This window comes from Oncorhynchus nerka, linkage group LG19, assembly GCF_034236695.1.
Source record: "Oncorhynchus nerka isolate Pitt River linkage group LG19, Oner_Uvic_2.0, whole genome shotgun sequence".
Taxonomy (NCBI): Eukaryota; Metazoa; Chordata; class Actinopteri; order Salmoniformes; family Salmonidae; genus Oncorhynchus; species Oncorhynchus nerka.
In genome coordinates, this window is record NC_088414.1 from 24,343,587 (window position 1) to 24,368,302 (window position 24,716).

The following is a 24,716-nucleotide window of genomic DNA, read 5'->3' on the forward strand; positions in this document are numbered from 1 at the left end:
GAAGAGACGTAGCCAGCGGTCAGGGATGAGTTGATGAGCGAGGTGAGGTAAGGGAGAAGGTCTCTGGAAATGGTCTGGAGAAGAGAGGAGGGAATAGGGTCAAGCGGGCAGGTTGTTGGGCGGCCGGCCGTCACAAGACGCGAGAATCTTCACCCCAACCTGAGGTCCTGGGGGCTGTGGAGCAGGTTTTCATCAAGTATCTCTCTGTACTTTTCACCGTTCATCTTTCCCTCGATCCTGACTAGTCTCCCAGTCCCTGCCGCTGAAAAACATCCCCACAGCATGATGTTGCCACCTACATTCTTCACAGTAGGGATGGTGCCAGGTTTCCTCCAGATGTGAGGCTTTGCATTCAGGCCAAAGAGTTTCATCTTGGTTTCATCAGACCAGAGAATCTTGTTTCTCATAGTCTGGGAGTCCTTTAGGGGCCTTTTGGCAAACTCCAAGCGGGCTGTCATGTGCCTTTTACTGAGGAGTGGCATCTGGCAACTCTACCATAAAGAGCTGATTGGTGGAGTGCTGCAGAGATGGTTTTCCTTCTGGAAGGTTATCCCATCTCCACAGAGTTCTGTCAGAGTGACCATGGGGTTCTTGGTCACCTCCCTGACCAAGACCATTCTCCCCCGATTACTCAGTTTGGCCAGCTCTAGGAAGACTCTTGGTGGTTCCAAACATCTTCCATTTAAGAATGGAACCTTATATGGACCTTATACAGACAGGTGTGTGCCTTTCCAAATAATGTTCAATCAATTGAATTTACCACAGGTGGACTCCAAATCTCAAGGATGATCAATGGAAACGGGTTGCACCTGAACTCAAATTCGAGTCTCATAGCAAAGGGTCTGAATACTTATGTAAATAAGGTTTTTCTGTTTTTATTTTTAACACATTTGCACACAAAAAACAACAACCTGTTTTCGCTTTGTCATTATGGGGTATTGTGTGCAGATTGATGAGGAACATTTCTTATTTAATCCATTTTAGAATTAAGGCTGTAACATAACAAAATGTAGAAAAAGTCAAGGGTTCTGAATGCACTGTACTAGTGATGTGCTGTTCCTGAACAATGTTGTTGTTTTTTTACTGCGAACGATATTGTGCTTATCACCCTCACGGCAGTCAAGCAATGCATTTTGCAAAGAGTTGTTCACAATCTAGTCCAGTTAATCGTATTTGTACGCCTAGCAATCAACAAATGCACATTGGTGAAAGCACGCTTTTACAGGTCTCAGTCACAAAATGACAGCTCCAACAAGCCCCTTATGGTGAATGACATGTTAACGTAAGGCTTGTAGAATCAGAAATATTTAGACTTTTTAGTTTATCTTTTGCCGGTAGGTCCTACATGCTTTGGCATTACTGACTCCAATGAACGAAATGAGTTTAAATATTCATTATTTTTAATGAACGAGTCTTAAAGATCTGACTCATTAAATAGAGCCGAACTTCCCATCACTAGTACGCGCAATAGTTCTGCTACCATCTTTTTATTTTGTTTATGGCTCTTTTATTATAAGAGGCCTTTAAGCAAAAGAGATGAATCATCATGCTCTGAAATGAGTGTTCCCAAGCTAAACGAGGTGCAGGAAGAAAATGGATGTCACAGGCATAAAGAAGCCAACATCCAGAGTTTGGTTTGAGGCTATGTGCTAAAAGCAGACGCAATGTGTGAATAAAGCGTGTCAGATGCATTTAAGGTATTATGGGACAAAATGGGCATGCTTCAATGTCAAAACATTCAAATCTGTTTATAATTAAACTCATTATAGGCTATTATACAGATATAGGATCTTAATTTGAGCCAGTTTGCTACAGCAGGAAAATGATCATGCAGCAACAGGAAATGTTAATAATTATTATTATATTTATATTATTATTAGAATTCATGGACATTTTTGTAGGGGTTGATACTTTTTTCGTAAGGGAAAATCAAGTCGGAAATTAGAAAATGGAAATGATAAACTTCAGAAACATTTTTACTCCACAAAATACACTGCAACAGGGTGATCAAATTAAGATCCTACATCTGTAAACCCCAAACCGTGCATCTCTCCTTTAGTGTTCTCAAACCCCGTTTTTATTTGGTGAAAACACACACTCAGTACTGCTGTTACGCTGGGCACTCTCAATATAAAAGCATTGATTTCTCCCACCCTCCCACTGTATGGTGTCTCTGGCCTTCCCAGGGAAGGAAGGAGATGAAGGAGCTAGATCTAAGACAGGATCTAAATCACTGCTATGAGAAACACCCTGGTGAGGGAGGAGGGAAACGGTGGGGCTGGGAGGAGATAGATGTAGTCCTCTGCTCCCCAGTCTGGTGTCATAAATTACCTGGCCATTGATCCGGTGTGGTCTCAGATTCTCAGCAGCCCTCTCCACACTTTGCTCAGGGGGCTGAGAGGATGTGAAAGGGCTGAGACTACCAACAACAGAACTACAATGAGATTGTGTTTCTAACAACCAGAGATTACTCACACACTGCTTCTCTCCAGGGTCTATGGTACACAGCTCATTCTGCACCTAGAGTACTGTGGCAGAGGAGGCTGGTGAGTGGAGCTATAGGAGGACAGGCTCAATGTTATGGCTGGAATGGCATAAATCGAACAAAGTCAAACGTGGTTTCCGTACGTTTGATGTGTTTGATACTGTTCCATCCATTCCTTTCCAGACATTGCAACGAGGACTTCCTCCTATAGCTGCTCCCACCAGCCTCTGATCTGTAGGTATCATAGATTTGGGTTGTTTGCACCCAGGTTTTGGTTCGCAAAACAAGACTATTCATACTAAAGTGTGGTGTCTGATTCAATATTCTTTGAGGGTTTTCAAATCCGGACTGAATTATGGTGTGCAGGGTTGGAAATGGCAGGATTAATGTAGGTGAAATGGATATCTCCTTGGTTGACATGACGTTTCCAGGCCCATACCTCTGGCTTGTCTAAAGACAACAGGAAGTTAACTCTCCAGAGTGACCAGAGCAGCCAAGTGGATGATGACATTATTTGTGAGTTCATCATGGAAAACCAAATCTTTATTTGGAAATGCTCACCCACTCTCTAAATAGGCTCAGTCACACGAGGATGAAAGCCCTGTGTCAGAAAATCAAACAGAGAAAAATTGCATGTAATTTTTCACCCACTTGAACCCCCAGAGGAGGAAATGTAATGAATTTTCATTTTGCAGATGGATGTGGTGGAAAACAGTATTTAAATCTGCAATATGTAACTTTTTGGGCGACCCAACCAAATTCACATAGAAATGTAAGTTATATATCTGTCATTCTCATTGAAAGAAAGTCTAAGAAGCAGTAGATCTGTGCCTTGTACGCTATTTCTATGCTTCCTGTTCTTAAGTTTAGTTTTTGCGTCTTTTACTTTCGTTTTTGTACACCAGCTTCAAACAGCTGAAAATACAATATTTTTGGTTATGGAAAATATATTTCACAGCGGTTTAGATGGTACAATGATTCTCTACACTATACTTGCATGTTTTGTCACATAAACTGAAATTAGGCAAACTATTAGAATTTTTTAAACCAGGAAATGGAGGAGTGATTTCTACATAGTGCATCTTTAAGGTCAGAGGAAATGGGAAATCAGGTCAAATAGTTTTGAGGTGTAAATGAAGGCTTTTTGCTGCCTTATGTCTTCTGCTGCCCTGGGTCTCTTTCTTTCTTTCTTTCTTTCTTTATTTCTTTCTTTCTTTCTTTCTTTCTTTCTTTCTTTCTTTCTTTCTTTCTCCCCCCCCCCACACACATACACGATGTTGTGGAGGCATACACACAACATACACACTGTTAGCCTAATCTGGTGGCAGACTGATGACACCCACCAGGGTTTACTAAGAGGTCCAGGTGTTGATTGACAAAGGCATGGATGATGTCACCTGATTAGGGTGGATTGGGGAGTGAAGATATGTAGGAGGGGGACATGTTGAGGCCCATCTACAATATATTGCAGCTGGCTGGATCTGGCTGTGGCGAGCTGGCTTGCCTGGTACTGTGAGAGAGACTGTAGTGCCGTTACCTTCATTGAATAGATCCTCTCCATTATCCATGAGCACACATCCTTTGTTCCCAGCTGAGGATGGTTCTGCTTTAGCGGGCAGAGTACCTTCAAGACATTTCTCTTCTGTCTCTTTCCTCCGTTCTGCTTCACATTTCTCACAAAGCTTTTTTTCTCTTAAGAGGACTTCCTTTCAGTTGACTAAAGTTCACTGGTTTTTCTATTTTCAGCAGATTGACCTGCGTGTGTGTGTGTGTGTGTGTGTGTGTGTGTGTGTGTGTGTGTGTGTGTGTGTGTGTGTGTGTGTGTGTGTGTGTGTGTGTGTGTGTGTGTGTGTGTGTGTGTGTGTGTGTGTGAGAAAGAGAGCGAGAGTGTGAGAGAGCAGACATGTTAGTTGAACCAAGTTGTACACTCCACTTTCAATACATGCCTCTTATCTAAGAACTGCCCCTTGAGGCAATTAGCTTGTGTGCTAACATCTTATATACAGTTGGAGCAAAGGTGAAGGTGGACTTGCCTCAATTATCTCAACCATTCTGAATCTCTACAGCACCACTCCTTCTGGAGTCTGGCTTTTCCAATGAATTGTGATCCTTTGTAATGGAGATGAACCTTTCTAAAAGCCTGTAGTTAGCCTACTTAACACGGATCTTAAAACTGGGTCACATAGTGCTAATTTGAAAGGCTTCGTATGTTGTGTTGGGGCTTGATCTAATAACATGGGCGCTCCGCGTCCTTATATGGGGCTTTGGGGGTAATACTATCAGATTAACATTTGCATAGTGCTCATGTATTATTCATGGTGTGTCTGCCTCCCCAATTAGCCTGAGAAGGGCCTTCTTCTCTTGACTGGCTTAAACATCTGTGTGACCCGGAAGTTTGCCTTCCGTCATAGATAACAGGGATGGGGGTGGGGGTGTCCTCCAAGCCCCCTGGTTGTCAACACCAATCAGGGGTGTGGCTGACTCCCTATTCCAAGAGAGAAGGGTGTTTCTAAACGTACAGGCAGGGCTGGTGAGAGACAGTATGAAATACACAGAGCATGGACAACATACTGTAATATCTAGCACAGTATTAGGACTACAAGAAGTGTTTGCCTATAGGTTTCCCAGAGAGCCTGGTCTTCACACACACACACATCGCTCCCTGTAGCATCTCATCCATCTGTCATAAGCAGCACAGCAACTTTTATGTGGGCTGCTGTGGAGGAGAGGAAAGGGTTGAGTGGGCTGCAGCGTTCTGTTCTGTTCTCTCTTCCTGTTTTTCCAGAGTTGTGTGGAGTGATTCCCTCCCGTAGACACAGTTGTACACATCACCAGCTGCTGTCTGTGTGTTTTAAATGACTGTGTCTGTCTGCTTGACTCTCTCTTAGACAGACTTGACTCTCTCCCACTGACTCTGAGATCCACTCACTGACTCATATCGGCTGTCTCAGTCTGTGTGGACCCATCTCTCAACTCCCCATCTCTCCGCAGACTGTATCCACCCTTTTTCCCCTCACTTGCTTAGTTGCTCTGCACTCTGTTCTTTTTTTATCATCCTCAGAGTCAGACACAACAACCCCCTCCACCCCTACCCCACAGGACTTGTTATCTTCCGGCTTTCACCAAAGCGCCTCAGTTTTGGCAAAACAACTCCCTTTTCATCCCCTTTAATTCCAGAGCTCTCAGGTTTATGAGGAAGCTCGCATTTGTATCGCTTCATTTCTGAAGCAGTGGGCTTGAGGGTCACAGTTCCTCCACAGTGCTGGGGTAATGCATTATTCTCTGTGTGAGGGGTGGGTTGGGCAACACCACCGAGGTGCTGTCAGGGGATGACAGCCCTTTGTTACCTGTTTTCTCCCTCTTTGCCGTTCGCTCATGTCATCCTCTTCTCTTCTCCATACCAACAAGTCTTCTTTCTTGCTCACACTGGTTGTTGGCTGTTGTTTTCATGTTTTATTTCATCTTTATTTAACTAGGCAAGTCAGTTAGGAACAACTTCTTATTTACAATGACAGCCTAGGAACAGTGGGTTAATTGCCTTGTTCAGGGACAGAACAACAGATTTTTACCTTGTCAGCTCTGGGATACGATCTAGCAACCTTCCGGTTACTGTCCCAATGCTCTAACCACTGGGCTACCTGCCGTTTGCTGGATTAGAACTCAGAATTCAGAGCTGTCACTTCAGTGGAGCAAACGCACATGCACTCACACACACACAGAAGATATAAACACAGAGGTGGGGTCCCGCCAGGTGTGTCTTTTTCAATGGTCAGTGGGTTCTGAGAAAACACCAGACTGTTGAAGAGAGAACAAGGCCAAGGAGTCCTGTCTCTGAGGTTGGGCTGGTCAACATGGTGTCTGTACGGTGTGGAGTCTTCAAGGTTGGACTGGGCTACTCTCTAAGCATTCAGGGTTGTTGGCGAAACATATGGCTCAATAATTAGCCTTGGCTACAGTTGAAGTGGGAAGTTTACATACACTTAGGTTGGAGTCATTGAAACTCGTTTTTCAACCACTCCACAAATTTCTTGTTAACAAACTATAGTTTTGTCAAGTCGGTTAGGACATCTACTTTGTGCATGACACATTTCCAACAAATGTTTACAGACAGATTATTTCACTGTATCACAATTCCAGTTGGTCAGAAGTTTACTTACACTAAGATGACGGTTCTATAAACAACTTGGAAAATTCCAGAAAATTATGTCATGGCTTTAGAAGCTTGATAATTTACATCATTTGAGTCAATTGGAGGTGTACCTGTGGATGTATTTAAAGGCCTACCTTAAAACTCAGTGCCCCTTTGCTTGACATAATGGGAAAATCAAAATATATCAGCCAAGACCTCAGAAAAAAAGTCTGGTTCATCCTTGGGAGCAATTTCCAAATGCCTGAAGGTACCACATTCATCTGTACAAACAATAGTATGCAAGTATAAACACCATGGAACCACACAGCCGTCATACCGCTACGGAAGGAGACGCGTTCTGTCTCCCAGAGACTAACATACTTTGGTGCGAATAGTGCAAATCAACCCCAGAACAACAGCAAAGGACTTTGTAAAGATGCTGGAGGATGCTATCTATATCCACAGTAAAACGAGTCCTATATCGACATAACCTGAAAGGCCGCTCAGCAAGGAAGAAGCCACTGCTCCTAAACCGCCATAAAAAATCCAGACTACGGTTTGCAACTGTACATGGGGACAAAGATCATACTTTTTGGAGAAATGTCCTCTGGTCTGATGAAACAAAAATATAACTGTTTGGCCATAAGGACCATCGCTATGTTTGGAGGAAAAAGGGGGAGGCTTGCAAGCCGAAGAACAATGATGTGGATATATTGAAGCAGCATTTCAAGACATCAGTCTAAAGCTTGGTCACAAATGGGTCTTCCAAATGGACAATGACCCCAAGCATACTTTCAAAGTTGAGGCAAAATGGCTTAAGGACAACAAAGGCAAGGTATTGGAGTGGCCATCACAAAGTCCTGACCTCAATCCTATAGAAAATTTGTGGGCAGAACTGTAAAAGCGTGTGCAAGCAAGGAGGCCTACAAACCTGACTCAGTTACACCAGCTCTGTCAGGAGGAATGGGCCAAACTTCACCCAACTTATTGTGGGAAGCTTGTGGAAGGCTACCCGAAACATTTTTCCCAAGTTAAACAACTCAAGGCAATGCTACCAAATACTAATTGAGTGTATGTAAACTTCTGACCCACTGGGAATGTGATGAAAGAAATAAAAGCTGAAATAAATCATTCTCTCTATTATTATTCTGACATTTCACATTCTTCAAATAAAGTGGTGATCTTAACTGATCTAGACAGGGAACTTTTACTACGATTAAATGTCAGGAATGTAGTTGGCTGAGGTGTATGTAAACTTCCGACTTCAACTGTACATGTTGTAAAGAAATGAAAATCTAAAGGTTTAGTGCAGTTAGAGACACAAGAGATGTTCTGACTGTAGTATTTCACACAGAGAAATGACTTGCAAGACGAGCTATGGATATATGTGGGGTAACACGGTAGGATGCTCCCATGTGAGTTGTATTCAGGCCAGCAGCAGCATGAGGAACTGACCATGTTCAGAGTGTGTCGTGGGTGTGTTCAGAGCTGTAGAGATGGTGTGTGTATATGTGTGTTTTCCACGCAACAGATCATGATTCCACCACTCATCCCCTCAGCTCTGTTATCTTAAACTAGGCAACAGTATTAGAATGTCATTAGAATGTCTTCCACATATTTGCTCCTATGATCTCTGTCTGGAGCCCCCCCCCCCCCCCCCCACTCCAACCACCTCCTGCAAATGTTACCTTTTATCCTTGGCAGAGGAATACACTTTTTCTCCTCTCCATTTGACAATCGCCAGACATGATAACCTTAGCTAGTGAACTGCAAATGCCACTGCAGCGGCCAGCCAACCACGTCGCACGTCACTGGGCGCGGTGGCCGGTGCTGCTCTCTTATGTGGCTCAGTGCAATGACTCTCTCTCTGCGGAGATGTGCTGTATGAATGTGAATCAGCAGAAACCTGAGGTCTGGACACACATGACTGGCATGAATATCCAGAACAATGGACAATAGCATATCATATCATATCATATCATATCATATCATATCATATCATATCATATCTCAAACTCATTTAGCCTATTATCCACGTACAAATGCAAGGGTGCTCCACTACTAACATGAAAACCCAGCAGGTGCCAAAAGAAAGACTGTTCTCAACACGCATTCCATCGCAACTGAAATTAGTCAAGGGATGTGTTTCATGCCCAAAGCTTTCATCAGCATAAATACCCAAGTGTTTTTGGTTAACGAAGCCTCCCAGTCCTCTCTCACACTATCAGGAAAACACATTGGTACAGAATCGGTCTCCATGGCCACAGCTGCTTCTCGACCCACACGGTAAGATAAAGTATGACAGAGCCTATCTCAATGAGCTAGGTAATATGTACACATTAGGTGGTGAGAGATGGAAGACAATAATGCTGCTGCGGTATTGTTTTGTCGCGGTACTTATGGTTGTCTCTCACCCGTAGTCTGATACATTGTACTTATTGCAGAAACACATTTACTCATGAAGAGATTCACTCTGATGCACAAGATCATTTAGCCAATTCTATAACATCACCATGCCTGGAATATTGGATATGTGGGTACGCACTCTTCTCATTCCTAACCGAGAGAGCAGGTTGATCTAGTATAACATCAGTGCATAGGGCCGGTGGCTTCTACCATGCTGTGTCTGATATGTACTGGCACATTCACAATGATGTCTAAATCCATGCTAGAGGGAAAGCACAGTTCACACAGCACATCTCCTGTACCTGAAGAGGTGCCCCTACACTCTTAGAGAAAAGGGTTCCATAGGGGTTCTTCAGCTGTCCCCATAGGAGAACCCTTTTTGCTCCCAGGTAATAACCCTTTTTTTGGTTCCAGGTAGAACCCTTTTGGGGTTCTTGTAGAATCCTAAGTGGAAAGGCTTCTACATGGAATCCAAAAGGTTTCTACCTGGAACCAAAAGGGTTCTATCTCGAACCACAAAGGGTTATTCAAAGGGTTCTCCTTTGGGGAAAGCTGAAGAACCCTTTTAGGTTCTAGATAGCACCTTTTTTTCTAAGAGTGTAGTGTTGGTTTGAGTCATTGGTACTACTACGAGATACTATGCCTTGGGTTATAGGGGGATATTGCTAGGAGACAGGTGTCTCTCTGCTCTCTGCCTGTGTTATCTGAGTCAGAGAGGTACTACTTCAGTCCCAGCTTCAGTCTGAGCCGCAGGAACCACAATCAGCCTGGCATCATGTTTAATCACGCTTAGCATAGTTACAGGAAGGAGGAGGAAGTGGAGAGCCTGTCAATCAAGACCAGGAAATTAAATAGGCCTATTCTCTAAAAGATGTCACAATGATATTGCTTATTACAGATCCTGAGTGGTGCAGCGGTCTAAGGCAAGAGGTGTGACTGCAGTCCCTGGTTCGAATCCAGGCTGCATCACATCCGGCTGTGATTGGGAGTCCTATAGGGTGGCAGGCTCAGCGTCGTCCGGGTTTGGCTGGGGTAGGCCGTCATTGTAAATAAGAATGTTCTTACCTGAATTGCCTGGTTAAATAAAAATCTAAAATACAATTTAAAAAAACTAGGAGTTGGATTGAGCTAGAAATATTTCTGATGTTCACAGCAGTCCCCAAATGTAGTAAAACATATATAAACTCAGCAAAAAATAAATTCCCTTTTTCAGGACCCTGTCTTTCAAAGATAATTTGTAAAAATCCAAATAACTTCACAGATCTTCATTGTAAAGGGTTTGAACACTGTTTACTATGCATGTTCAATGAACCATAAACAATGAATGAACATGCACCTGTGGAACGGACGTTAAGACACTAACAGCTTACAGACGGTAGGCAATTAAGGTCACAGTTATGAAAACTTAGGACACTAAAGAAACCTTTCTACTGACTCTGAAAAACACCAAAAGAAAGATGCACAGGATCGGTACATCCGAAAATCACACCTGTGGGACAGGTATAGCATGGCAACAACAACTGTCCGAGTTACACCAGGAACGCACAATCCCTCCATCGGTGCTCAGACTGTCCGCAATAGGCTGAGAGAGGCTGGACTGGGGGCTTGTAGGCCTGTTGTAAGGCAGGTCCTCACCAGACATCACCGACAACAACGTCACCTATGGGCACAAACCCACCGTCGCTGGACCAGACAGGACTGGCAAAAAGTGCTCTTCACTGACAAGTTGCGTTTTTTTCTCACCAGGGTGATGGTTGGATTCGCGTCTATCGTCGAAGGAATGAGCGTTACACCGAGGCCTGTACTCTGGAACGGGATCGATTTGGAAGTGGAGGGTCCGGCATGGTCTGGGGCGGTGTGTCACAGCATCATCGGAGTGAGCTTGTTGTCATGCGCAGGCAATCTCAAAGCTGTGCGTTACAGGGAAGACATCCTCCTCCCTCATGTGGTACCCTTCCTGCAGGCTCATCCTGACATGACCCTCCAGCATGACAATGCCACCAGCCATACTGCTCGTTCTGTGTGTGATTTCCTGCAAGACAGGAATGTCAGTGTTCTGCCACGGCCAGCGAAGAGCCCGGATCTCAATCTCATTGAGCATGTTTGGGACCTGTTGATTGGATGGTGAAGGCTAGGGCCAGTCCCCCCAGAAATTTCTGGAACCTGTTAGATCGCAGGGTGAGGGATAGGGCCAGTCCCCCCAGAAATGTCTGGAACTTGCAGGTGCCTTGGTAGAAGAGTGGGGTAACATCTCACAGCAAGAACTGGCAAATCTGGTGCAGTCCATGAGGAGGAGATGCACTGCAGTACTTAAAGCAGCTTGTGGCCACACTAGATACTGACTGTTACTTTTGAATTTGACCCCCCCCCCCCCCCCCCCCTTTGTTCCGGGACACATTATTCCATTTCTGTTAGTCACATGTCTGTGGAACTTGTTCAGTTTATGTCTGTTGTTGAATCTTATGCTCATACAAATATTTACACATGTTAAGTTTGCTCAAAATAAATGCGGTTGACAGTGAGAGGACGTTTCTTTTTTTGCTGAGTTGATATGTTATATTGTCATCAACACTGGATAGGTGCAGTGAAATGTATTGTTTTACAGGGTCAGCTTTTTCCCTCTTTTATTTTCAGATTCACAGTTCACTTTGTAATCATTATCCTTCAATAGGTATCACGTAAACATTTAACAGATAAAGAATATTATCAGGAAAACACCCCTCAACATATAACGTTCGAATTACCGAGAGCACACACCTGCTGGATAACTAATACTGAGAGCCCATACGGCTCGATATGAATTTGTTTGAAAAGGTAAGCAACATAAACCAACATTATCAAACCGTCTGTGTTTGGCGCAAACTGAGGGACTAGCAAGCAATGGAGTGGAGTGTCCAAATGGACGGGAACTCACCAGTACACATCATCACAAATCTGATCCCACACTGTTTCTGACCTGGAGGTGTTTCTTCTCTCTCTCCCTTCCAGTTTCTCTGTCTGAAGAACATCCGGACGTTCCTCAAGGTGTGCCACGACAAGTTTGGCCTGCGTAACAGTGAGCTGTTTGACCCCTTTGACCTGTTCGATGTCAGGGATTTCGGCAAGGTGAGTGATGTTGGTGTTGAATGGAGGTCATTGTGGTTTGGGCGATGAGGCTGTGTGTGCAGCTATTGAAGTGTGGAGTGTTCTGCCCTGCCCAATATCTTGGCTTACTCAGAAATGGGATCTATTTTCCCAATGTGATATACAGTGCCTTCGGAAAGTATTCAGACCCCTTGACTTTTTCCACATTTTGTTACATTACATCCTTATTCTAAAATGGATTAAATCAAATAAAAAGTCCTCAGCAATCTACACAAAGCGAAAACAGGTTTTTAGAAACGTTTCTAATTAAAAAAAATAACAGATACCTTATTTACATTCAGACCCTTTGCTATGAGACTCGAAATTGAGCTCAGGTGCATCCTGTTTCCATTGATCATCCTTGAGATGTTTCTACAACTTGATTAGAGTACACCTGTGGTAAATTCATTTGATTGGACACGATTTGGAAAGGCGCAAACCTGTCTATGTAAGGTCCCACAGTTGACAGTGCATGTCAGAGCAAAAACCAAGTCTTGAGGTCAAAGGAGTTGTCCGTAGAGCTCCGAGACAGGATTGTGTCAAGGCACAGCTCTGGGGACGGGTACCAAAACATGTCTGCAGCATTGAAGGTCCCAAATAACACAGTGGCCTCCATCATTATTAAATGACAGAAGTTTGGAACCAGCAAGACTCTTCCTGGAGCTGGCCGTCCGGCCAAACTGAGTCATCGGGGGACAGCGGCCTTAGTCAGGGAGGTGACCAAGGAGCTGATGGTCACTCTGACAGAGCACCAGAGTTTCTCTGTGGGGATGGGAGAACCTTCCAGAAGGACACCCATCTCTGCAGCACTCCATTAATCAGGTCTTTATGGTAGAGTGGCCAGACGGAAGCCACTCCTCAGGAAAAGGCACATAACAGCCCGCTTGGAGTTTGCCAACAGGCACCTAAAGACTCTCAGATGATGATAAACAAAATTCTCTGGTCTGATGAAACCTGATTTTGCATTGTCATTATGGGGTAATGTTGTTATTATATTTAACTAGGCAAGTCAGTTATGAACAAATTCTTATTTTCAATGATGGCCTAGCAACAGTGGGTTAACTGCCTTGTTCAGGGGCAGAACAACAGATTTTTACCTTGTCAGCTCGGGGATTCGATCTTGCAACCTTTCGGTTTCAAGTCCAACGTTCTAACCACTAGGCTACCTGCCGCCCAATGTGTGTAGATTGATGAGGGGGAAAAAACGATTTAATCCATTTCAAAGTAAGGCTGTAACGTAACAAAATGTGGAAAAAATCAAGGGGTCTGAATACTTTCCGAACGCGCTGTATATAAAATGCAACACGGTTGCTCCTGCATGAAATATGTTGTGCCACTTGTATCCACTTGCTCTTGTTGGAATGATAAGCTTGCGGCTCCATTGATTTCAATATGGGATGTTTTTGATGGATGAGATGTAATAGGGATATTAGTTACAGCTCACAGTCTGATCTGTCTGCTGTAGAAGCGGCCTATTGTGCATTTCAGCTACCAGAGCGTACGGTGTCACACTTCAGGGTCAGCGCTTTGTGCATGTGTCAGTTAATATGAATGTGTTTGGGTGTATATGTATATCTTTCTTTTATGCCAGTGTATGAGAAGATGGTTCATGGATTTTCCTGGAAGCTGTGTGTGTGTGTGTGTGTGTGTGTTTTGTCCACTTGCCCTTTGAGTATATTCATTCCGCCAATTATGTTACAAAACATTTCTTAAAAGGAAGTAAACTAAATCATACAGGGAGAGACCAAACTGAATTTTGTTTTGTTTGGACTAATGAGAACTGTTTGGACTAATTATTACACCCCTAGAGTGTGTGTGTGATTCGTGTGTGATCCAGGGCACATTAACCTGGACGCCTCTCTTTACAGCTAATCCAGTTTACTGTGAACCAACTCAGTGTGTTCCATGGCGGAGTGCTGAGATCTCGCCAGGCTATTGGGTCATATATGTAGTGGCAAACAGTGGAGTCTTCTGAGAGGAGAACGGCTCATAATAATGTCTGGAACGGTGAAAATGGAATGGCATCAAACATATGGAAACCACACATTTGATAACATGCCACCGATTCCACTCCAGTCATTACCACGAGCCCATTTGTCCCTATTAAGGTGCCACCAACCTGTGACTCCAATGTACAGTTGTGGCCAAAAGTTTTGAGAATCACACAAATATAAATTTTCACAAAGTCTGCTGCCTCAGTTTGTATGATGGCAATTTGCATATACTCCAGAATGTTATGCCGAGTGATCATCTTTTCCATGCAAATGAACTGAATCCCCAAAAAACATTTCCACTGCATTTCAGCCCTGCCACAAAAGGACCAGCTGACATCATGTCAGTGATTCTATCGTTAACACAGGCATGAGTGTTGACGAGGACAAGACTGGAGATCACTCTGTCATGCTGATTGAGTTTGAATAACAGACAGGAAGCTTCAAAAGGAGGGTGGTGCTTGGAATCATTGTTCTTCCTCTGTCAACCATGGTTACCAGCAAGGAAACACGTGCTGTCATCATTGCTTTGCACAAAAAGGCCTTCACAGGCAAGGTTTTGCTGCCAGTAAGATTGCACCTAATCAACCATTTATCGGATCATCAAGAACTTCAAGGAGAGCGGTTCAATTGCTGTGAAGAAGGCTTCAGGGCGCCCAAGAAAGTCCAGCAAGCGCCAGGACTGTCTCCTAAAGTTGATTCAGCTGCGGGATCGGGGCACCACCAGTACAGAGCTTGCTCAGGAATAACAGCAAGCAGGTGTCAAGAAGGGCAGCAAAGAAGCCACTTCTCTCCAGGAAAAACATCAGGGACAGACTGATATTCTGTAAAAGGTACAGGGATTGGACTGCTGAGGACTGGGGTAAAGACATTTTCTCTGATGAATCCCCTTTCCAATTGTTTGGGGCATCCGGAAAAAATCTTGTCCGGAGAAGACAAGGTGAGCTCTACCATCAGTCCTGTGTCATGCCAACAGTAAAGCATCCTGAGACCATTCATGTGTGGGGTTACTTCTCAGCCAAGGGAGTGGGCTCACTCACAATTTTGCCTAAGAACACAGCCATGAATAAAGAATGGTACCAACACATCCTCCGAGAGCAACTTCTCCCAACCATCCAGGAACAGTTTGGTGACGAACAATGCCTTTTCCAGCATGGTGGAGCACCTTACCATAAGGCAAAAGTGATAACTAAGTGGCCCGGGGAACAAAACATCGGTATTTTGGGTCCATGACCAGGAAACTCCCCAGACCTTAATCCCATTGAGAACTTGTGGTCAATCCTCAAGAGGCGGGTGGACAAACAAAATCCCACAAATTCTAACTCCAAGCATTGATTATGCAAGAATGGGCTGCCATCAGTCAGGATGGGGCCCAAAAGATAATTGACAGCATGCCAGGGCAGATTGCAGAGATCTTGAGAAAGAACGGTCAACACTGCAAATATTGACTCTTTGCATCAACTTCCTGTAATTGTCAATAAAATGCTTTGACACTTATGAAATGCTTGTAATTATAGTTCAGTATTCCATAGTAACATCTGACAAAAATATCTAAAGCAGCAAACTTTGTGGAAATTAATATTTGTGTCATTCTCAAAACTTTTGGCTACGACTGTATACTGTGATGCTTGGATCTTGTTTGGACTTTTGCACTGTTGTATCTAGGTGGAATGAGTCAGATCAGGGGTGTTTATTGATGCTGTAAATGGCCTTCCAGGGCTGAAGTTTGAGGTGTGGGGAAATGATTGGGAACAGGTTTGAATTTGTTATAGGACATACTTTAATCTTCACCGTGACTATAATCAGACCCTCTGGCCATGTCATCCAGGCTTAGTTGATATTGACTGTGTATTGGCATTTAACCCCATGAAAATCCTCATCTGAGAGCAATATGGACATGGAAGAGTCAAAGAGAGAGAGAGAGAGAGAGAGAGAGAGAGAGGGAGGGAGGGATAGAGAGAGGGATAGAAAAAGAAAGAGGCCTGTCATTTGGCGTGTTGTAGATGAACCAGAGGACGATGTCTGAGAGTCAATGAGCTCACGGTAAACAATATTAAAATGGGGCACAAGTCAGAATCAATCACACACACCCTCCACATGTCAATTTGGAAATTGCATTTTGCATGGTCTCAGAGGTAGCGTGCTTGTCTTCTCATTGATTATCCATTAAGGGCAAGCATCACATTATAATATATTGAAGTGAGCAGATCCCCTCTAATGTGGCTTACATTTTAAATGTGTGTGTGTGTGTGTGTGTGTGTGGGTGTGTGTGTGTATGGGTGTGTGTGTATGGGTGTGTGTGTGTGTATGGGTGTGTGTGTGTGTATGGGTGTGTGTGTATGGGTGTGTGGGTGTGTGTGTGTGTGTGGGTGTGTGTGTGTGTGTGTATGGGTGTGTGTGTATGGGTGTGTGTGCATGGGTGTGTGTGTATGGGTGTGTGTGTGTGTATGGTGTGTGTATGGGGGTGTGTGTGTATGGGTGTGTGTGTATGGGTGTGTGTGTATGGGTGTGTGTGTATGGGTATGTGTGTATGGGGTGTGTGTGTGTGTGTGTATGGGTGTGTGTGTGTGGGTGTGTGTGTGTATGGGTGTGTGTGTGTATGGGTGTGTGTGTATGGGTGTGTGTGTATGGGTGTGTGTGTATGGGTGTGTGTGTGTGTGTGTGTGTATGGGTGTGTGTGTATGGGTGTGTGTGTGTGGGTGTGTGTGCATGCGTGCCCTGTAAGCCAAAGATAAAGGAGGGTATTTGTCTTCTTATAGAAAGGCATTTAAAGCTGGAGCTTTAAATACAGCTTATATCGCTCAATTATTTTTTTCTTCCTACTCCTTTGTTTCCTTTTGATGAAACCACTATAAACTGAATATCGTTCATCCTTACAGAATTTGGCTTCTCTTCATGGAAGTGTTTTATAATGCTCAGCACCATATACATTTCCGTTGTATACACATTATTTCTCATACATTACCATATACAATATGATCGGCAAAACACTTAATGCATAGCCTTGTTGATGAAAAGGATGATTGAGAACCAACCTGGGAGACAGAGAGATGTCTCATCCCTTTCTCATCCCTGCCGTCTCCCTTACCTTCTGGATGTCTTCCGCTCTGTGGGTTTGTCGAACACCAACACAAGCTTCAAAGTGCCTCTACACTGTCTTAATACACAGAGGAGTCCAGGAGCATTCCAACAAGTCAGTAAGCTGCAGATGGCTCAACTTAGTTTAGTTTAGTCTATTAATTCGACCATTTAAAAAAAACAAGCACACATACAACTTAAAAGACAACTTAACCCGAAATCATACATTTCAGAGAGGATAAAGAGAGAGAGGAGAATGGGAAAATGGGGGTAAGGGTTAGAGGGGGTGGGATGCGTCTGATCTAGATTAATCAGCTTTGTCTCCTCTTCATCCTCTTATACGTCCACATTTACTGACTGTCAGGGGCAACAGAGGTCACCCTCCACCCTCCTCCCCCCAACCCGGTCCTTTTCCCTCACTCTAACGATGGCCTCTCCCGGGCCCCACTACTGCAGCAGGTAATTGCCCCCTCAGACCCTCCTCCCACCCCCCTCTCAGTGCCCTGTTTCTGGGTTGTTGAAACAGATGGACCCCCCCCCCCCAACCCTTCTCCCCATTCCCCCTCTCTCCTCCACACATTCGTCCACAATGCCCTCCTCCTGCACCCCAACTCCCCTCTCACCACCATCACACCTTTCCCACCTGGGATAGAGCCACTCGTTCCCCCACCCCACCCATTATATATTCATTATGGCATCATTAGTGTTGAAAACAGCTTATTACAGTAGACCCAGGAGAACACTTGACTCTAAAGGCTCCCTCCACTACCTCCATACCCAACAGCCTTGATTTTCTACCTTTTAATTAGCTTCCCAGAGAAACATGTCTGTCATTTAAATGACATGGCAATCAGTTTGTTTGGCTGTTGAGATGATGTCTGTAATTAGACAACACCTGTTAACCATCTATCAGTATTGGTTGATTTCATGTCTGTCTGTGACTGGGGGGCGATGATGAGAGATGGATGATCTGACAGCCAACTGCACTGTCATCTTATTTACCCATATGGGGGGAAAAAATACATATATTTCAATACATTTTTTAGTGTACATGTGAAATATTTAAAATGATCAAAATAATGTAAAAAATATTTTTTTATTTAATACATTTTAAATACATTCCAACATATATTATGGAATGTATTTAAAATGTATACATGTGTATGTAAAATGTATTTAAATGTATTTAAATATATTTCCAAATACATTCTGAAATACATTAAAGAATATATTTTCAGATGTATTTATCAATATATTTGGAAATGTTTCGTAAAATATATTCCAACATGCATTTAAATGTATTTGTAAGAAATATTTGTTTTTACTAAAATGTATGGCAAATATTGTAATGAAATGGTGACTGTCTAACAATAAAACCTCAGTAGGCTCTTTAGTATCACAAATGTGCCCAAAACTTACTAAGATAAAGCCATGCCCCCAACAAGCCACGCCTCCAAGTCTTCAAATGACAATATATTTTGTCAAAATGCATTTTTATTGTACTTGACACATTCCAAAAACACTACCATGCATTTAAATGACCAAAATAAATGACTCATTCATGTGCATATGACAAAGAAACAAACTAACTTGACGAGAGCATTGCAACCAACGTCCAATGGGAGGGACTTAGCGTGTACTGGGTCATTCCACGAAATAGTGCCTTTTGTGTTCCATTGATGTGTTGAGTAGAAATCATGATTTTGTATGTGGTTCTGTTATATCTCTAAATCAACTAATGACACCAAGCCACAGCCAGCCAATTACAGACACCTGTGTGTGTCCTATATATAAACTATATAAACTAGTGACCTAGTGTTTGTCATTATACCCTGAAGACAGCTTGTCTGTTGAAACGGTGGTTATTCAATTATGGCATCTGAGCTCCTAGAGTGTCCGTCTCTCCTTTTCTTTTTCAAGTTGAAATAATGCACCAGTATTGAATTTCAAAAGCCTGTTATATGAATGAAGGTGCCCTTTAATATAGACCACATGGAGAATTCAATCAATCTGATATTCAGTATGAAGAAAGACTCTGTAAAGTGCCCACAATGCAGCATTTTGACGTGCCTCCTCTGTGACTTCAGGGAACATTTCAACCCCAACATCTCTCACTTCCCACCATCATTGTAAGGTCCTAGTTATGTCGTTGCTTCGACAAAGTTATTTGTGAAGATCACTATTTATTTCATGTTATTAGTGACTCTGTCCCTCATTTTAAGGTCAACCCCGTAATGTGGACTGAACTCTCGTTTTAATATGGTGAAACTATTCCTTTTTGATACATTGATTTCAAAGGAAACATAGAACATCTAATAGTCAAATCATAGTGTAAAAGCAGGTGAGCTTGTTCGACTCTTTTTTTGGCAGTTTTCTGGTGTTTTTTGGTAAAAAAAACTGAGCGGGTCGAGTATAACACATCAACTCTGTTAACTATAGATAGACAGGCAAGAAATCAAATAAATGGTGAATCATGCATTCAATTGCCCCTCTCTGTTGCACACAACAAACTTCCATTCCTCCTGTCACGAGGGGATTCATGGCTGATTTAACTGGTAATTACAAGTTGGAGTGCCTCTCAAGTGGATTTTCCCAGATGTGGTATTTCCACTTCCCACCTGGTTACGAACACACCATAACAACGCTACCCATCCACTGTAGGGCACTCATTGGAAGCTCAAGGCCTAGACCTACACTTTGACATATTGTGTAACGTTGTAAGATGTATAGTTTTTTGATGAAAAAAAATAACAGCCTAGTGCTCAATCTCTTATTTAATTAAGCTGAAGAGAGGCACTTGTTATAGTCTCTCTTTTTTTTTAACTCGTGAGATGTTTTTTATGAAGTTGAAAGTGCTCTTTATGACCATGTAAACATTTTGTCAAATCAAAAGGTTTGTTTTTACTCACCCATCACAATTAAAATTATATCACTGCCAAAGTTTTGCCTTGGTGGCCCCAAGAAATATCTCCATTGATCAATGTGTAACGAGTAATTTAAGAAGCCTCATTAGGAAGCACTTTGGCCACCCTGTAGACTAGATGTCATAGCCAAGCATTTCTGGAATATTGTCAGGCCTTACATTCATTTGAGAAAATATGCAAATGTAGATACATGTATTTGAAATACATTTTTCTTTAAACCCGTATGGGTAGGCAAAACATCATTCTTTAAAATGCAGACAGCGTAGGCAGTTTATATTCTTTCTACACAAAACCTGGTTTGAATCGTGACTGATTCATGGACTAGCTGAGCTTTCAGACTGCAGTTCTTTGAATTGATATTGTGGCATCAAGGTGAATGGCATTTTATAGTGGCTGTGTGAAATTGTCTGACTGGCTGTGCAAGGAGAATAAGCCCAGAGATGAAGGCTTGAAGCAACACACACTTTACTAAAGTAACCTGAAGGACAGTGGGACAATTTACAGTCAAACGTATTGCAATCATGTGCAAATCTCTTTCAGAGGCATCCCACTCTACATCAAAATTGCCATTGTTGTGAGTTTGAATCAGGAAACAGAGTTGGAAGTAGGCAACATTCAGACATCCAAGGACTCAGTCTCTCAAGAGAAAGAATGTTTGTCTTGGCTGTGTAGATGTGTCCCTTGGTTGTCATGCCAGCAGTGAGGAGAAGAAATGGTGTCAGGTAGGACTGGATGCCATTGGCTAAATGACTCTGCTTGGGTCAGGAAAGAGAAAAGGGAAAATGATGGAGGGAGGAGGAAGAGTGGAGGGGATACCGCAACCATCAGACACCAGTCTATCCCAATTCATTTGAGCAGACTGCTTTCTTTCAGCTGCAATTTATCTCTCTCTTCTCTCATATCCATCTCTTTCTCCTTCTCTCACTCTCTCTTGCTTTCTCCTCTGTCTCTCGCACACCTTCTCCCCCCCCCCTCTCTGTTCGTTGAGGGTGTTGTGATAAGACTTAGCCACCAGCTGTAGCCATTGTGTAGACTCTTGAGACGGTGTCGGTGTGATCTGATTCTGCAGTCTGCCAAGGTAGATTCCAACCTCACTCTGGGCCTTGCCCCTCACTGACCAGCCACGTGTCTCTGGACCTGGCCCAACGCTGCCAGCATCTATTCAGGAGATTATGGCTGGCCAGAAGTGAGGGACTGTAGTTATCAAGGAAAAACCTATTTTTATTTTTCAGGAAACTGCAGCCTGCATTTAAAATGATGCTACACTTTATGTGCTTGTTATTTACAGTGTTCCATATCCAGTTTGCCTGAATAAGCAGGTCAGATAGATAGATATTAGTGGATTCGACTAGTAATTAGGAGTTATTCAAACTGTTGCAGTAGAGGGGAGGTTAGAGGGCATGAATGAAGCATTGTGTGTCAGAGTCAGTTTCAGACTGGGGAGAGGAACACTGAACACAGTTTTTAACTGATGTCAAATTAAATAATTCCGGCAGTGCCAAATGTAATAATCATTTCCAATATGAATTTAGTAACATTGTGAACTAGTGAAGTCAAGTAGTGAACACCATGTCCAGACTCGAGCAATAAGCCGTTGTCCCTCTTCCCCATCTCCCACAGTGAGCAGCCAACCTAAGCCCTTACCATCATGGCTCCTAGCTCCGGCCAGCACTGGGCCCAGCTGTGATATGTGGGGAAATTCGAGGCCCTCAGCAGAGACTATGTAGGGGATAACCTTTTGTTTGAGTCTCAGTGGATCAGTGCCACTGACATCTATATCTTCATATCCTTACCTAATGGGAAGGAACGTGAACTTGTTTTCAAAGCAGAGACGCCTGTGGTCTTTCACGGAGGTCTATGCAACCAAGTATGAGAAGTGGAATCTTCAAAGAACATTGATAAGAAGATCCTCTTAGTTAAAAAGATTCCCCGGTACTTTTGTATACTTTTTAGCCATTAGTTCTGAATATAGCGCTCATGAGCCAAAAGTGTTCGCTGAAAATTCTGTACTACGTCAAATACTGTGTGTGCAGACATGTGCACCACGTCATTGCTCTCTCTCGCTCTGCTGTGTGTGCATCTTGCTAGCTGTCACGCAAATGATGAGGCTCTGAAGCTCATTGGCTAGAACTCAGGTCGGCCCACGTTGGGTGAAAATGGCCCAGCACAGCTTCCAGAAAAACATTTGCTTTCAAACTATATATTTTGTGTCTAAGACAGTAAATTATGCATGTATGAACTACAATATTGACAAATCCAGTCCAATAAAGACTTAGTAGTCGCCAAAGTTCCGGAGCATGTCTTCAAGTTTTGGATGGGAAGAGTGGCTGACGAAGACTTCTTCCTCTTCATCGAGAGATACTGAACAATTCTACAGCCAGCTTTGAAGCCGTATATCAGTATGGTATCTGGTACTGAGTGAGAAAGTACAGGGTGAAAATGAAGAGGCGAAGGTTGGGAGAGCTGTTAGTGGTGCCGAACGAAATCACTTTGGGCCCCTACAGTAGTAGGATTTTCTACCCCGGACAGGCCCCTCTCTATAGGTAAATAATGTCTGTGGTCTCTATAGGTAAATAATGTCTGTGGTCTCTATAGGTAAATCATGTCTGTGGTCTCTATAGGTAAATAATATCTGTAGTCTCTATAGGTAAATAATGTCTGTGGTCTATAGGTAAATAATGTATGTGGTCTCTATAGGTAAATAATGTATGTGGTCTCTAAAGGTAAATAATGGCTGTGGTCTCTATAGGTAAATAATGTCTGTGGTCTCTATAGGTAAATAATGGCAGTGGTCTCTATAGGTAAATAATGTCTGTGGTCTCTATAGGTAAATAATGTCTGTGGTCTCTAAAGGTAAATAATGTCTGTGGTCTCTATAGGTAAATAATGTCTGTGGTCTCTATAGGTAAATAATGTCTGTGGTATCTATAGGTAAATAATGTCTGTGGTATCTATAGGTAAATAATGTCTGTGGTCTCTATAGGTAAATAATGTCTGTGGTCTCTATAGGTAAATAATGTCTGTGGTATCTATAGGTAAATAATGTCTGTGGTCTCTAAAGGTAAATAATGTCTGTGGTCTCTATAGGTAAATAATGTCTGGGGTCTCTATAGGTAAATAATGTCTGTGGTCTCTAAAGGTAAATAATGTCTGTGGTCTCTATAGGTAAATAATGTCTGGGGTCTCTATAGGTAAATAATGTCTGTGGTATCTAAAGGTAAATAATGTCTGTGGTCTCTAGGTAAATAATGTCTGTGGTCTCTATAGGTAAATAATGTCTGTGGTCTCTATAGGTAAATAATGTCTGTGGTCTCTAAAGGTAAATAATGTCCGTGGTATCTAAAGGTAAATAATGTCTGTGGTCTCTATAGGTAAATAATGTCTGGGGTCTCTAAAGGTAAATAATGTCTGTGGTATCTAAAGGTAAATAATGTCTGTGGTCTCTAGGTAAATAATGTATGTGGTCTCTATAGGTAAATAATGTCTGTGGTCTCTATAGGTAAATAATGTCTGTGGTCTCTAAAGGTAAATAATGTCCGTGGTATCTAAAGGTAAATAATGTCTGTGGTCTCTATAGGTAAATAATGTCTGTGGTCTCTAAAGGTAAATAATGTCTGTGGTCTCTAGGTAAATAATGTCTGTGGTCTCTATAGGTAAATAATGTCTGTGGTCTCTGTAGGTAAATAATGTCTGTGGTCTCTATAGGTAAATACTGTCTGTGGTCTCTATAGGTAAATAATGTATGTGGTCTCTATAGGTAAATAATGTATATTGTCTCTATAGGTAAATGATGTCTATGGTCTCTATAGGTAAATAATGTCTGTGGTCTCTATAGGTAAATAATGTCTGTGGTCTCTATAGGTAAATAATGTCTGTGGTCTCTAAAGGTAAATAATGTCTGTGTTCTCTAAAGGTAAATAATGTCTGTGGTCTCTATAGGTAAATAATGTCTGTGGTCTGTCTCTAAAGGTAAATAATGTCTGTGGTCTCTTTAGGTAAATAATGTCTGTGGTATCTATAGGTAGATGGAGTAGGATTATTTATTTATTTTACCCCCTTTTTCTCCCCAATTTCGTGGTATCCAATTGGTAGTTACAGTCTTGTCCCATCGCTGCAACTCCCGTACGGACCCGGGAGAGGTGAAGGTCGAGAGCCGTGTTTCCCCCGAAACACAACCCCGCCAAGCCGCACTGCAACAATGTGTCGGAAGAAACACCGTACATCTGGCGTCCGTGTCATCGTGCACTGCACCCGGCCCGCAAGGAACAAGGACATCCCGGCCGGCCAAACCCTCCGCTAACCCGCACGACGCTGGGCCAATTGTGCGCCGCCCCAATGGTCTCCCAGTCGCGGCCGGCTGCGACACAGCCCGTTATCGAACCAGGAGTAACGCAGCTAGCACTGCAGTGGCTGCGACACAGCCCGTTATCGAACCAGGAGTAACGCAGCTAGCACTGCAGTGGCTGCGACACAGCCCGTTATCGAACCAGGAGTAACGCAGCTAGCACTGCAGTGGCTGCGACACAGCCCGTTATCGAACCAGGTGTAACGCAGCTAGCACTGCAGTGGCTGCGACACAG

General features: G+C 43.0%; 1 protein-coding gene across 6 annotated transcripts in view; it reads left to right on the forward strand.

Moving 5' to 3' along the window:
* The window catches only part of LOC115146917 (guanine nucleotide exchange factor VAV2-like), a 272,051-nt gene that overhangs the window by 53,289 nt on the left and 194,046 nt on the right, over positions 1–24,716 (forward strand). For all 6 annotated transcript variants that reach the window (XM_065004811.1, XM_065004813.1, XM_065004814.1 and 3 more), the window contains exon 2: positions 12,009–12,125. In XM_065004811.1, coding sequence (XP_064860883.1) covers positions 12,009–12,125 — 117 coding nt within the window. The remainder of the gene's footprint in view (positions 1–12,008; positions 12,126–24,716) is intronic.